The 14,084-nt window shown below is 43.3% G+C and overlaps 6 protein-coding genes across 7 annotated transcripts; 3 read left to right on the top strand and 3 right to left on the bottom strand.

The window, feature by feature from the left end:
• Window positions 1-954: 954 nt before the first annotated feature.
• On the bottom strand, window positions 955-3,595 carry LOC117146063 (DNA replication licensing factor Mcm5). Its single transcript, XM_033312002.1, has 4 exons — window positions 3,314-3,595; window positions 2,149-3,259; window positions 1,269-2,090; window positions 955-1,205 (listed from the first exon to the last, which is right to left on the bottom strand). Exons 1-4 carry the CDS (start codon window positions 3,463-3,465, stop codon window positions 1,089-1,091), a joined length of 2,202 nt encoding a protein of 733 aa, XP_033167893.1. The 5' UTR covers window positions 3,466-3,595; the 3' UTR covers window positions 955-1,088.
• Window positions 3,596-3,911: 316 nt separating this feature from the next.
• LOC117146064 (protein arginine N-methyltransferase 1-B) lies at window positions 3,912-5,696 on the top strand. Its single transcript, XM_033312003.1, has 4 exons — window positions 3,912-4,021; window positions 4,085-4,360; window positions 4,427-4,656; window positions 4,787-5,696. The coding sequence occupies exons 1-4, from the start codon at window positions 4,019-4,021 to the stop codon at window positions 5,406-5,408; spliced, it is 1,131 nt and encodes a 376-aa protein (XP_033167894.1). The 5' UTR covers window positions 3,912-4,018; the 3' UTR covers window positions 5,409-5,696.
• Window positions 5,697-5,731: 35 nt separating this feature from the next.
• On the bottom strand, window positions 5,732-7,753 carry LOC117146065 (RNA-binding protein 1). 2 transcript variants are annotated; one of them, XM_033312005.1, is made up of 3 exons: window positions 7,655-7,753; window positions 7,212-7,578; window positions 5,732-6,011 (listed from the first exon to the last, which is right to left on the bottom strand). In XM_033312005.1, exons 2-3 carry the CDS (start codon window positions 7,526-7,528, stop codon window positions 5,921-5,923), a joined length of 408 nt encoding a protein of 135 aa, XP_033167896.1. In that variant the 5' UTR covers window positions 7,529-7,578; window positions 7,655-7,753; the 3' UTR covers window positions 5,732-5,920. The 2 variants fall into 2 exon arrangements, with proteins under 2 accessions (XP_033167896.1, XP_033167895.1); XM_033312004.1 differs by lacking the exon at window positions 5,732-6,011 and adding an exon at window positions 6,025-6,731.
• Window positions 7,754-8,022: 269 nt separating this feature from the next.
• LOC117145080 (39S ribosomal protein L37, mitochondrial) lies at window positions 8,023-9,561 on the top strand. Its single transcript, XM_033310597.1, has 4 exons — window positions 8,023-8,284; window positions 8,347-8,694; window positions 8,752-9,032; window positions 9,088-9,561. Exons 1-4 carry the CDS (start codon window positions 8,109-8,111, stop codon window positions 9,510-9,512), a joined length of 1,230 nt encoding a protein of 409 aa, XP_033166488.1. The 5' UTR covers window positions 8,023-8,108; the 3' UTR covers window positions 9,513-9,561.
• A 329-nt stretch (window positions 9,562-9,890) lies between these two features.
• On the top strand, window positions 9,891-11,341 carry LOC117143866. Its single transcript, XM_033308732.1, has 4 exons — window positions 9,891-10,024; window positions 10,095-10,250; window positions 10,304-10,470; window positions 10,525-11,341. Exons 1-4 carry the CDS (start codon window positions 9,891-9,893, stop codon window positions 11,190-11,192), a joined length of 1,125 nt encoding a protein of 374 aa, XP_033164623.1. The 3' UTR covers window positions 11,193-11,341.
• Window positions 11,342-11,355: 14 nt separating this feature from the next.
• On the bottom strand, window positions 11,356-12,547 carry LOC117143868. The gene is made up of 5 exons (XM_033308733.1): window positions 12,366-12,547; window positions 12,182-12,314; window positions 11,953-12,106; window positions 11,708-11,894; window positions 11,356-11,643 (listed from the first exon to the last, which is right to left on the bottom strand). The coding sequence occupies exons 1-5, from the start codon at window positions 12,458-12,460 to the stop codon at window positions 11,430-11,432; spliced, it is 783 nt and encodes a 260-aa protein (XP_033164624.1). The 5' UTR covers window positions 12,461-12,547; the 3' UTR covers window positions 11,356-11,429.
• Between the last annotated feature and the right edge of the window lie 1,537 nt (window positions 12,548-14,084).

Raw genomic sequence — 14,084 nt, forward strand, 5'->3', positions numbered from 1 at the left:
ACAGCATACGTACATGTCGATGTGTTAAAATGGGTAGTTGACTTAAATGGAAATTCTCGTCACAAATAAATTATATCTATTTTCATAGCCTGGCTGGCTGTTTTTTATTGATATTGGGCCCATGATCTTCTGGAATTTTTCGAAAACGTCTAGAGAAACATGTTTCTAATTCGCCCTCAATAAATTTTAGATCAACTTGACGTCATTCGGACCTTAAAACGCAGCAAAGTGGCGTCAGTTGTGAAAAATGTGCGAGAAATAAATATTATTGTTAGGACTTTTTAAATAATACAGTCATTCCGCAAATGTTCCGTGATAAACAAGATTGTAAAGATTTCCTTCCGGAAATTCATAAATTTGGAATGCCTACATGCATATATATATTTGCCATTGTTTTTAAATGGCCAAAAACAAGCATACGTAACACGCTTACGTATTTTTGAAAATTCGTGCACATTTTGAGTACATTTCAGCTTTCAAATGTATGTAAGTACATAGATGTGCATGCGCAAATATACTAATTGAGTTCTGTATAAAAGGAAGTAATAAACGTTCTCAAACAGAGGAAAAAATATTTTTAAAAAATTGGCCAGTGGCCAAGGCAATATGATTGGTTTTTGTGATTTGTCCGAATGACGTAGGCAAACACAGTCGAATGTAGAGCGAAATTGTCGGTTTGCGCGAAAATTTGGAGGCCGACCAAAGGGTCTATGTGTTTCGCCCAAGCATTATCAACAAACAGAAATTAGACATTGCTTATAATCTCATTTTTTGAATGTAAACAATCATAAATATTTATCTAACATTTAGTCTGCCGGCTCGACTGACTTATGCACTTGAAATACCTAGGATTTCCCATTAAAAGTATCAAAGAAATCTATTCTGTAAACTTCTAGCTACTAAAAACATCACTGAATTATTGTAGTTCAAATAGTTCAAGCAGAATGAATAAAATAATGATTTAATTTAGTTTATTGGGCTCATATAATGGGAAAGAATGTAGTTTTCTCTTAATAATACAAATGGAAATACAAATAATGTGACGAAATGATTCAACGATGGACAAATAATGAAGTGATTAACAGTGTTTAGCAAATTCGATAGAGCATCTTCCGTTGCATCCTGTGCTGCAGCTCTCCACGTCGGATCATGGTGTGAATTACCTTCATTACCGTGCGTTCTTCGTATTTCTGACGCAGAAAGTCCTATGAAAAGAAAGCAATGTAAGTAAAAGTTGTTCATTTGATTCATAAGATTTCTGTGCTTACCTGTAAAATGTTCTGCTCCGATACTTGAGATCCAATTGCAAAGCGACGTTTCAATTGCTTTTCAATGCGGTTCAATGTCTCCTGGTCCTCCTCAGTCGTAAATCCTTCGGCTCCAGCCAAGCTGCCAGTCATCGCAGCATCAAGAGTAGACACTTGAAAAAGGCGAAGTGCTTCGTTCACGTGCTCATCTGTGGCAAATGGTTGCAAGCGAATCTTCGCCAGCGACTCCGAAATGCGGATGACAGCCTCCAACTGGCGCACAGTGATGGGAATGCTCAGTCGTTTGTCAGATGCCTTCTCCTGTTGTCCGGCTCCACTGCGCATTAGCACGTAGCGGCTCTTTAGCTTCTCGCCGGCAGCTTCGCTCAGGCGCGGACCACAATGAGTTCGGCAGTAGTGAATATACTTCTTGAACGTCGACAGCGATATCTCACCCTCAGCCGGCTCTGAAGGCGCTGACTTGTTAGAGCTCAGATGCACGTTGATGATGTGCTTGGCCAGCGTAATGTCCCGCGACTCATCGTGAATATCCTTTACAATGAAAATCATGTCGAAACGGGACAGAATTGTGGGCATAAAGTCAATGTTCTCCTCGCCTTTGGTGTCGTCCCATCGACCGAAAATGGAGTTGGCAGCCGCCAAGACCGAACAACGTGAGTTCAAGGTGGTCGTGATGCCGGCCTTGGCAATGGATATTGTCTGCTGTTCCATGGCCTCGTGAATGGCCACACGATCATCCTCTCGCATTTTGTCGAACTCATCAATACAAACCACGCCTCCATCGGCCAGCACCATGGCTCCACCTTCCATGACAAAGTTGCGCTGAAGAACAATATATCATTTGATTTGTAAGGATTAGGTGTGCAATGTTTTTTCTCACCGTCTGAGGATCCTTCATAACCGAAGCGGTGAGACCGGCCGCACTGGAGCCTTTGCCCGAAGTGTAGACTGCTATGGGTGCCACCTTTTCCACAAACTTTAACAACTGTGACTTGGCAGTACCAGGATCGCCCAGCAGAAGGACGTTAATATCACCTCGACGGCACAGACCATCCGGTAAACGCTTACGAGACCCGCCAAAGAGCATGCAAGTAATAGCCTTCTTGATATCCCTCGAGCCGAAGATGCTGGGCGCCAGCGACTGTGAGAGACGTTCATAGATGTCCCCAGAGGCGGCCATTCGCCGGAAGTGCTCCTCCTCATCGGATGTGATGTTACTGTATCGGGAGATGGCACCCGCACCCTCTGAGTCGACGGTGATGCCCACTACCCTCATATAAGGAGCACGGACTCCAACGACAGCTTTCTCGCGACCATCCCGACGAGAGGGTTTGCCCACCTTGCGAATGGAGTATATTCCCTGGATAAGCACGCGATTCCCGGGCACCACACGTTCACAGAGCGAGCGATCGCAAAAGAGCTGCAAGTGGCGGGGAATCTCACCCTGTGGCACAAAGTCGGGGAGCTCTTGCAACTTAAGGGTCTGGAAATCGACGCACTTGCACTTGTCCGGCATGATGAAGAAGGGGTCCAGCGGGCACTTGGGTCTGCCCGCCTGCTCCGTGTTGCATTTTCTGGGTAGGGCGTAGCCCTCCAAACCTGGATTCACTTTTAGATTCGGTATGACCGTGCTGCAGGACAGGCACTGGATGGACATCCGCGTGGCCTTGGCACTGATTCCCGAAGCTGCGACAATGATTCCGGCGATCTTAACCAGCTTGGAAACGCAGTCCGACTTCAACTGCCGTATGTTAGTGGGATTCGCATTGGAGCTCAGAAGAATCTGTATATCGTGCATATGCTCCTCGTGCTCCGGCCGGGGAGCTGTGATCTCGTCGGCTACCTCCCGGGCAGCCTCCTCGAAGATTTCCAAATGCTCCGTCGGCTGCTTGTTTAGCTTGTCAGCCAGAGTCTCATCGAAGCCCACCAAATCCTCCATCTCAATCTCCAAGAAGTAGCGGCCATTAAGATAGTTCCTCTTCAGGGTGTCACTGCAGGGGTATTACCATTAATGGGGTTCAGATAAGGGGATATAGTCCACTTACCGGTATTTGTAGAAAAAGTTCTCCTCGTTGAAAGTTCGGATAAACTCCTTGTACTTCTTTTTTACCGCCTGCAAGTTGATTTGCGCATCCTGCTGGTTATCTCCGCCGAAATTGTCCGAAAAGAACACACCCGCATCGTCGAAGCCTTCCATTTTGATAGAGATAACAAAGTTAAAAAGAGGAACTGGAGTATTAGACGCTACTTCTGCTCCGCTTTATATTTCGTTGTTTAGTAAATGCGATGTGCGAATATTTTGCCGCCAAAATTACCGGGCAAGCGGTCGCTAGGGATGAGCACTTGCCAGTGAAACTATCGGTTCTTATTTACAACTATCGATTATACGTGTTTCCTGTTTTATGTATTTTTGTTAGCAGTAAAAAGGATTACTACTGAAACATTGCAGCAGTTGATAAACCAATAGTTATAATTTACTTCGTGTATATATTTATTATATCTTATCGATGTTATGACCAAGATTATATTACACGATTATAAGGAACTAACTCGGATTCTTCTCAGCTGAAAAATACTAAAATTTCAGAAAAATGCAATAGTATCGAGCTGGCGATATTTGTTTCCAGCTTTTGTGCGGGGACAGTGTTGATAACCGACCTTTTAAACTAGCGTGCTGTAGAAACAGTCCCATCATTTAGTCGCCAATTTTTCGACGTGAAAAACCAAAGAGACGCCGAAGAAATTAAAAAATGGTGAGTTTTGGTCAAAATGTGACGGCAATCGAAAGGCCAGTAGCTGACGAACCCGATTCGCAGGCCAGCACAGACATCCCCATGGAGGCAGCTGTGGAATCGGCGACCGGCATCACGCCCAATTCAAATGCGAACTCAAACAATGTGGCGAAGAAGCTGCCCGCGGAGGGCTCCACCGGTGATAATCCCAATGCCAACGCCGACGAAATGACGTCCCGCGACTATTACTTTGACTCCTATGCCCATTTCGGGATCCACGAGGAGATGCTCAAGGATGAGGTGCGCACCGTCACATACCGCAACGCCATGTACCACAACAAGCATCTGTTTCAGGGCAAGGTAGGGATAACTTCCGGGGTTTCCCCATTTCGTAGCCCTTCTCACCGGGGAATCTCCTCTTTGCAGACCGTACTGGACGTGGGTTGCGGCACCGGCATTCTCTCCATGTTCGCTGCCAAAGCCGGCGCTGCTCAGGTGATCGCCGTCGACTGCTCCAACATCATTGAGTTTGCCCGCCAAGTGGTCATGGACAACAATCTGCAGGATGTGATTACGGTTGTCAAGGGCAAGATTGAGGAGATTGAGCTTCCAAATGGTATTGAGGGAGTGGACATTATCATTTCCGAGTGGATGGGGTACGTTTCCAATAGTAGTGAAGCTTTAAAAAACAGCTGCCGCACCAGATTTCATTTAATATATTTATAACTGAGATTGGCGTATGTTAAGGCTAATTACTGACCATTTTAATTGCTTTCCTTAATTTAGTTACTGCCTCTTCTACGAGTCCATGCTGGATACAGTGTTGTACGCTCGGGACAAGTGGCTGAAGAAGGACGGCATGATGTTCCCAGACAGAGGCACTCTGTATATCACGGCCATCGAGGACCGACAGTACAAGGACGAAAAGATCAACTGGTGGGACGATGTCTACGGCTTCGACATGAGCTGCATTCGTAAGGTGGCTGTGACCGAGCCACTGGTCGACGTGGTCGATCCCAAGCAAGTGGTATCCACATCTTGCATGGTCAAGGAGGTGGATCTGTATACCGTGCAAAAGGCCGATCTTAACTTCTCGTCCAAGTTCAGCCTATGCATCAAGCGCAATGACTTCGTGCACGCATTAGTCACCTACTTCAATATAGAATTCACCAAGTGCCACAAGCGTCTTGGGTTCAGTACGTCACCAGACTCCACATACACGCACTGGAAGCAAACCGTGTTCTACCTGGATGATCACATGACGGCGAAGAAGAACGAGGAGATCACTGGCACGTTCCAGATGAAGCCCAACGAGCGGAACAACCGTGACCTGGACTTCGTCATCGACATTAATTTCAAGGGCGAATTGTCTCAGATTCAGGAGTCGAACACATACCGCATGCGCTAGGGACAGCCATAACCAATCCGATCTGCCATTTGGGATGGGGCTCAGAGCCCTGCAGCGAGGATACATACAATGACTAGACGTAAGGTTTATTCCAGTGCGAAATGTGCAACGAATTCGTGTTGCGTCTTCTCCTAAGTTTAACGTGTACCTTTGTTAGTATACATAATATTTTACGGTCGTGCGCCTGTTTAAATTATTATCCGAACATACTTCTAAGCAAGTTGTACAGCAGCACGTCAATTCTCACATAATAAACAGTGCATTAAGCACGTCCCCTTTTGCTGGAAACAAACTGCTTTTGATGATATATGAAACCAATCAAATCTCGCTGATTGTGCGTCTTTATTTCTTAGTAAAAAAAGGAATTTCAAGAATGCATCGAAAGATTTATATTGTCATCTGAAGTAAATTTACTTGGATCGCAATCGACATAGGAATTCCTACAGAAAATGCGGCCTTGGCCGGCTTGTTCTTTGATGCGACACTGCTTAAACGATATCCTTTTGAAAACATTAATGACGGTCCCGAGAATTCGAGCGACTTCGACGATCGCGCGAGAAGCTGCGGCTGCGGGGCGATCGGGAGCGACGTGGTGAACGGGACCTGAAATAAACGCATTGGTAAAGAAGAAAAGATTACTTTAAAGTTAAAAAAAAAATAATTAAATCAGCTTAGCATGGTAAGAAGTGTATGTACATACGCGCCTTACAAAGTGCTGCAAAATAGATGTGTTAAATACTGCTTAATTGTTACTTAAACTAATACCAGGGGAAACACAAATGAAAGCTGTGCAAACTGTTTTGTTTCTATGAATTAAGCTGTGGACCAATTAAGATAAGAGCATTATTGCTATTGCTGCTTTTGCTTTTAGAACCAACTGATATCCTATATTTAGAGTTTAAAGCTTTCTACTTTGTCGGATAAATATGCAATAAGAAAATGGTCTTTAGTAGCTGTGATCATCAGCGTTAAACGCGCTTAAGGCCAGTTTTCACGACATCAGAGTCAAGTACTTGAGAAAGCGGACGAACTCTCATATTATAGGCAACTAAATTAAAGAAATAATTGTAAGCAATTATTTGAAGGATACGCAGGATAACTTTAAAAGATAACTCTTTGGGCGACTGCATTGCTTCTTCTAGGATGAAATCATTTGGGTTGCTAATCAAAACTTCTGTGAGGCTGTGACGCTGAACATGGTTAATTTAGAGTTGCAAGTTGAAGGTTGCTGGCTGTGGCTGTGAAGATGGTTGCTGTTGTAGATTGTTGATGTTGTAGAAGGAAGAAGTAGCAGTGGAAGTAGTTCTAGCCGAAGGAGTTATCCTGAAAAAGTGTCGATAACTCGCATTTAACAACCACTAAATGATTGGATCGTAGATAATATATGTATACAGTTTGTTGGTTTGGACTGAATAAAGTACCAAGTCGATTTTCAATTAGATATGTTATGAATAGCGATGCCATGTCAGTTGGACCTGAATAAAACAGCCTGCGAAGAAGTACTGATAAATCTGACCTTTTTCGAAGGCTGTTCTATCACGTGCAGAAAAAGGCGGGAAAATGTACATGTTTGCTATTAGCAATTAATGCTTTTGCGATGATTCCAATTAAATTTCGATAACAAATTGTATACGTTTTGATAAGGATTGATTAATTTTGACGGTTACAGGCTAGACCGCCATCATATGCTTAGAAACCTGAAGAAAGTACCCAATTCTTGGAGTCAAGTGATCCATGATTCCATTTGGGAGACACATTGAGTCAAGTAACATGAGAAGTACAGTTTTTTTGTCGTGGAATTACCTGTAGCGGCCGGAACCAGAGCGTCCACTACTGCCGCCTTCTCCGCGCCGGCGATCGCGCGAGCGACCCGAAGACATCTCTACGCGAATCCTGGTGCCGCAGCAGCGTGTTCCGTCCAGGGCACGCGTTGCGTCCTCTGCGTCACGGCGATCCTCAAACTCGACGAAGGCGAAGCCGGGCGGATTGCGGGCCACCCACACGTTTCGCAGGGGTCCATATTTGGCAAATGCGCCTTCGATCTCGTGCTTGGACGCCGATGAGCCCAGGTTTCCCACGTACACCTTGCAGGCCAAGTCCCACTCCCTATATCGCGGCATTTTTGTCGGGCGGTTCGGTATCGTGAGTATTGCGGGAGGTGTGCAAGCGGCTAGAACACGAATATACGGGTTACTTACATTATCCGTGCAAGCAGCTATACTTTATAAACTAATTCCCACACTTACCTTCTAATTTTGTTAAAAATTTAACAAAGATCTCCGCCTTTCCTTTATTTATTACAATTACCGAAAAGTGTGACCAGACGCGGAATTAGTGGTGGCACCGAAAAACGATACATCGCTATCGCCAGTTCCTGATATGTGATATATGTTTTGTTTTTAAATATTTCTATGTTTAACCATTACAAGTGCCGAATAAACATCAATTATGTGTTATTGCAATTTCATTCACTTAAAATGTTAAATTATATGGACTTATACAAGAAATTGAATACATATAATATAAATAAATTACGGTGTAACGATTTACAGCTTGAACAGTGACTGAAACAATCACATCACTAATATTTATTGGCAAATGGGCAGGGAAGTTCTCTCACCATCTGGCAGCACTGAGTTTCATAACCAGTCCGCCCGGCTCCATTTCATTGAACGAAAACATTAGAAAATCCTAACTGAAATGAGGCTTACGAACACCCTCTGTGCCCAGCACATCGGCTGGCATTTCAAGAAGCACTGGCTGGTCCAGGGTAGGCGAGTCCCCAAGGAAACTGGCGCCGCGGCGGAGCTCCTGAAGCTAGGTGTTCTGGTGAAGAATCCCGAGGATCTCTTGAACGCCAAAGTGGAGAGGAAACTGTGAGTATCAATGGGAAATATGTAATGATTTTATAAGTGAACATATCTGACCTTACGTTCAGGGTGGACATTGTTGGCACACGCGAGAAGACCGTTTCCGAGGACAGCAGGCACCCTGATTGGCACCCCACAGTTTGCAACACTTACTCCGACAACAGCGTGCTAATTGGTGGATTGCCGCAGGCCCAGGTGCTGACCAACTCTATTGTGATCCAAACATTTCCCAAGCACATCGAGGATGCCATTTCAAACCAGCAGTTGCCAAATTCCGTAGACAAGAGTGTCCGGCATGCGATTCTGGCATCCCACGTGCTTGATGCAGAGCAAGTCAAGCTGCCCAAGGTGAGGCTACCGGAGAGGCCGGCTTTTAACCTGCCCCGCTCCTACGGAATATCACACGAAAGGGTCAAGTAAGTTCATATCTTTAAACTGTATCCTAACATAAGTAAATATTAATATCTCCTCAGTCGACTGTTGGTAAACAAACTCCTGCATGAAAGTGAAAAACTGGCTGGCCGTTCAGTCTCTGTACGAAGGAAACTTATAGACAACGCGTCTTTTAAGACTTCCTTAAGCAGAGACGGGGATCTGCTTGGTTTCACAATCAATGCTGAAAAAGTGGTATTTGCCAACCGAGCCATCGAAAGTGTTAAGGGAAAATTCGAAGGAGATCTGCCTGATCTTTACCCCATGAAGAGTACTATATCGATTCCGAAGTACCACATTTACCGAACTGAGAACTTGTATCGTAAGTTATTTAATAAGTACTACCCGATGCATAACTAACAATGTTATTCATTTAGCTTTGCGCACGGACATCAGCTGCTCCCACCCGCACACCATCTTTACAGTGTTTAATAAACACCAAGTCAAAAACTCCCACGGATCCGAGGTCACAACTTCGCAGCTTCAGGCAAGGACACTGATCAAAGCTTTCGTTGTGGCTGCCGCTCGAGCAAAGCAACTGCATGGGGATTCCGTAGAAGGAGCTCTTCCCAAACCAATTGTTGTGCAAAGCGTTCAGACTGACGGTAGGACGTTCCACTTCGGAGTGCTGCAGCTAAATACCCTCGATCTTGGCGCCAATAGCACTGCCAAGAACTATTGGTTCCATAGGCAGAACTACAATTTGTTTGCTGAATGCTCTTACGAAGGGGGACGAACGCATTTGGATAACTACAATGGCGAGGTCTTCCGCATATTTAATGCTTTCTATAACAATTCCTAAAATAGAAATCTTACTGAATAATAAAATATGTTTTTGTTATGTCTGTATATGGCTCAACAAATTGTTTTATTGGGATCTCTTGGTCCTTTAACTATTATTTAACTAAAAACGAAACTTCAAAAAGCGATATAGCTAGAGTGTCAACACTGGGTGATTTAACCAGGTGTGAATGCCTGAATTATTTGGCGCCTTGTTATTCCCCTTCATCCACAGGTCGATATCCAAGTCCCCACCCCTTTACTTTTTTAGTCGACTCCATAGCAACCAGGATGCACTGAATTGTTTATGCATCGATGTATTGACTGCTAATAGAGACGTCAAGCAAAGTTTTCTCCACCCACACACATTTAAAGTTTAAAAAGGCAAAAACTCGCTACCATGAGTAGGCAAAAGCAGAGTACCAGCTCCAACAACAGTGGCACATCATCGGAAACCAGCGAGACGCAAAGTGTGGATGACCAGCAAGGTACTCCGCATTCAGCCATTCGTTCGAGTAGTGCATCATTGAGTAGGTGGGTAATAGGCCTAAACTTTTTAAATACCTTACACATTATTTAAACAATTATAATACCTTTTCTTTAGAGCCAAAAACAGTTGGAGACGCATGAAGGAGCTGGCTGCGGAGAAGGAAAAGGAAAATGAGGCCAAGCGACCTCCTTGGCGAGCAGTTAGCGTTTCGACGCTCACCAAGCCCGATAAGAGCGCCTTGCTTCGGGCCAAGTTACTGGATGCTTCGAGGTTTTTAAGCCAAATTATACAATTTAAATAGTATTAAGTGCTTTTCCATACAGACGACTAAGAGCTGGCAAGGCTAATGTGGCTTTGCAGACGGACTTTGTGCCGACGAAGCTCATGAAGGAAGTCAGTTTCGGAGTACAGAAGGATCTTATTCTGCTCAAGGACGTAGGCATTCTCACCGATGGACAGTACTCCAAAAAGAAGGATGGCTATGAAAAGTGTAAGTTTTCGGCTAGATATGTTGTGTGGTTAAATGTAACACAGATACTTGCAGATGTTCTTACCTATTCCATGTCCCAAATGACCGACAGTGTGCCTACCGTTTCGCGTCAAACTCAGACGCTACTGCCCAAGGCCTATAACAAGGATCTGGTCAACTCCTATCTACCCAAATCAGATGAGGATGACAGTGATGGCATGTCTGATGTGGAGAAGAGACTTGGTGATCAGATAGTCAAAATACGGAGGCTCAACTTTGATGAATCGAATCAGTTGAGGGGAAGTGGGAGTAACTCTATATTGGCTCCTACTCTGGCATCCTGGCATTTCGATGACGATGCCGTGGAAATGGAATCTGAGCGACATTTTATACCCTATACCATCGAATCGTTTAAGCCTTGGCGCAGCTTCGTTCCCTTTCCCTTCCGATTGAGGGGTAATGCCCTGATCGGCACCCAGAAAATAGATTGGTACGCCCTGCTGCAGTCCATCGATGACCTGATCAAGGAGTCCAACAACTTGGTAGACAAACTGGAACACATCATGGTTGAGAATCAAGCGCATCGCAGGTCTGTTTTGGGAAAACTGGGTAAAATACCCAACTTTGAACCGACCAAGTTTATAGCTCCATCGGAGCAGTGGTTGCCCCTCATTGAACAGCAGGAAAAGCAATTGCAAATTATTTTAAGCGGCAATGAGGCTAAGAATGCCTCACCAGAATAGAGCTATTCAAAAATCACAAATGCTTACAAAATATTGGATCAATCGTTGAAACTTCTTTCCAATGAAATTATATTGTAAATGGCCCAAGGCTTTGTTAATTGTTTTCGAAAAGCTTATAGACGCACAAAAACTAGTTGAATAAAGATAACACAATGGAGTTTATTTATATGTTGGGAAAATATTTGGTTGTATGCAAATGGAGAACAATCTTTTTAAACTTTCAGCGAATAACATTAACTAAACCTTCTTTTCTCGGGAAATTCCAGATGATTTTCCTTTTCCTTGTGGGTTTTTCTTTGGCATCAGCTTCATTAGAATATCCGTAGCTGATTTACTGTCCAGCGGACAATTGGAGTACACCTCCTCACAGGCGCGATCATTGGCTCGCTTTCCATGCTCCAATGCCTCCTTTATAGCCGTTCCATCGAGGAGGTAATCCACCAGGGAATTTCTGAAAACAAATCAAAAGCAAATAGTATTTACTAAGTACCTTGGAGTTAAAAGCCTCTACTCACTCCGCTAGCATATGAATAAATTCGTCCATCTGGTCTGAGGAACCAATCTTCATGTTGTACTCCGTAGAGCGAACATAACCACACACAGCACGTTGCATGCAACTCGTTGAGTCAATGTTATTCTGGCCCAGAACATCGTCTATCTTATTGATCATGCTGCTCAGTGGTGTTAGGTCACTGTCCTCGCCTAAAAATTAAAAAAAATCCACTTTATTTTTTAATTTCCTTAAAAGCATTCAACTCACTGCGGCCGTAGCCTCCATAACCACCATGGAAAGCGGAAAGAATCTTGGGAATCAGTATAATGGCGCCAATGCCCACGAGAGTTCCCAAGACAACGCCGCCCAGGTCCAGTTTTATGGGATTGTAGGCGGATAGTCCAGTACCGCCCGGATAACCCTAGATAATTAAAGTTCAAAGATCAATGTTAGCAGTTTAGCCCACGAGTTGGGTGTTCTGATGTAGTTCACGTACATTTAGGGATCCGTAGCCAGTGGTATAGCCCAGGCGTTCCAGTCTATCCTTCGTAGAAGCTGTCTGCGGTTCACTGGGCTGGGTTTTGTTTTCGTTATAGTAAGATCTATCCCGCGCCTTATCCGCATAGAACCTGAAGCCATTCCAAATAAGCATCGTATATGGAGTACTATAAATCACTTACTTATGGCTATCTTCGTATTTGGGGATTGCACTGGCGTAGGTAAGCACTACCAGAACTCCCAGCAGCTGAAGTATGACAATGTAATTTCGGTTCATTGTGCTCTTTTAAGAGGGTATCCTTTTGGGGTTTTTTTTTTGTAAATTAGTAATAGTCCTTTGCAGTTTTTGGCTCGTAGCTCCAACGCGTCGTTCGCTCTGCTCCAAACTAATATTTCCAGCGACAGCAACTCCATTATTTATAGGAGTTGCCCAAAAATGCGAGCAATTTGTTCAAATTACAAAATGTCAAGCAGCGTGCGGATTTGAATGCCGTTTATGCGAGTATTTGGGGAAAAGTGAGGAAAGAAACGCATTCTAGCAAAACGAGTGAACAGGTGTTTGTAACCATATAGGCACTTATGTCCCCATACACGCACAGTAAACCCCCCCGATGAACGACCATTCATCGTACTTATGTCGCTGTAATGCACAATTTTCATTGCATACTCAATTATTTAACAAAATTATCGCAGACACAAAAAAAAATAGGCGAAGACGCCACCAACAAACAACCACGCTGGCTGGGCGGATAAATTGAGCAGCCATGCATCTGAAACCAAAAGTCGTATATCTATGTACTCCAATGGATCAAAATCGCGACTTGGGACCGGAGACACATGGAAGTGTTTGCACCTGCGCCACTTGCATCATTATGAGGGGCACCCGACCAAGAGATTTCTGGTATTAAGTCACTGACTTCTTGCCGCACGTTTTATATCGTGTATATATTCAAACGGGCCTAAATATATGGGCTTTTACATTGATATTTATAAACTAAACGTATATTGCTGTATAAACTTGCTAAATTAGCGTAATATAAAACATTAAATCAACATTTCAAGAAATAATATTATTAAAGTCTTTTGAATATGGTCTCTTACATTGTTATTTTTAAAAGCATATTTTCAAAAATAATCTCTTAAAGATCTTACAGATCTAAAGATTCAACATCGCCAGGGTCGCCAGACAATGACCTCCATATTTCATTTCATATTAAGATAATGAATGAATTATTTCACATACGAATACTTTTATGGACGATTAGTTAAGTTTTTTAAGTTGCATACCTAAAGTAATATCTCTTAATATTTTTATGAAGATCAACATGTTGCAGAAATGTTGTGCCATCTTATCATTTTAAAGACAGAAGATATGTTGATGAATTCGCTATATTGAATCCTTTTCGCCAATTTATTTTCTGCTAATTTTTCAATGTCTATTCACACCTAATTAATACAAAGCAAACACTAAATTCCAAGTCAGTGCTCAATGACATTTTTGTTCGCCGATTAGGCTGACTTCGGCAGCCTTGAAATTACGAGTCATTCATTGCCTCTCGTTAAGGTTAATGTCATAAAGAATTTGGTTTTTTTGAATTTCTGCCATGGTTTTGTTTATATACAAGCAAACACCTACACACCCGATTTAAAATGTGGGTATAGGATGATGTGCAGTTTATTTATATGTTCACGAATACATGTTTCCGATCTTATTGTAAGATGGTATGAGTAATCTGGCCTCAAACTGTTGGAAAACAACATTTATTTTTATCTTATTTTCATTTTTGTATTTTCTTAATAATTTATATCCAGCTATTTGTGTGGAAAGCTCTGTGTCCGGTCCACAGGTGATACCCACCAATGACCATAAATTGCTCTCAGGATTTTAATTTCACGCCTTA

This window comes from Drosophila mauritiana, chromosome 3R (genome assembly GCF_004382145.1).
Source record: "Drosophila mauritiana strain mau12 chromosome 3R, ASM438214v1, whole genome shotgun sequence".
NCBI classification, from domain to species: domain Eukaryota; kingdom Metazoa; phylum Arthropoda; class Insecta; order Diptera; family Drosophilidae; genus Drosophila; species Drosophila mauritiana.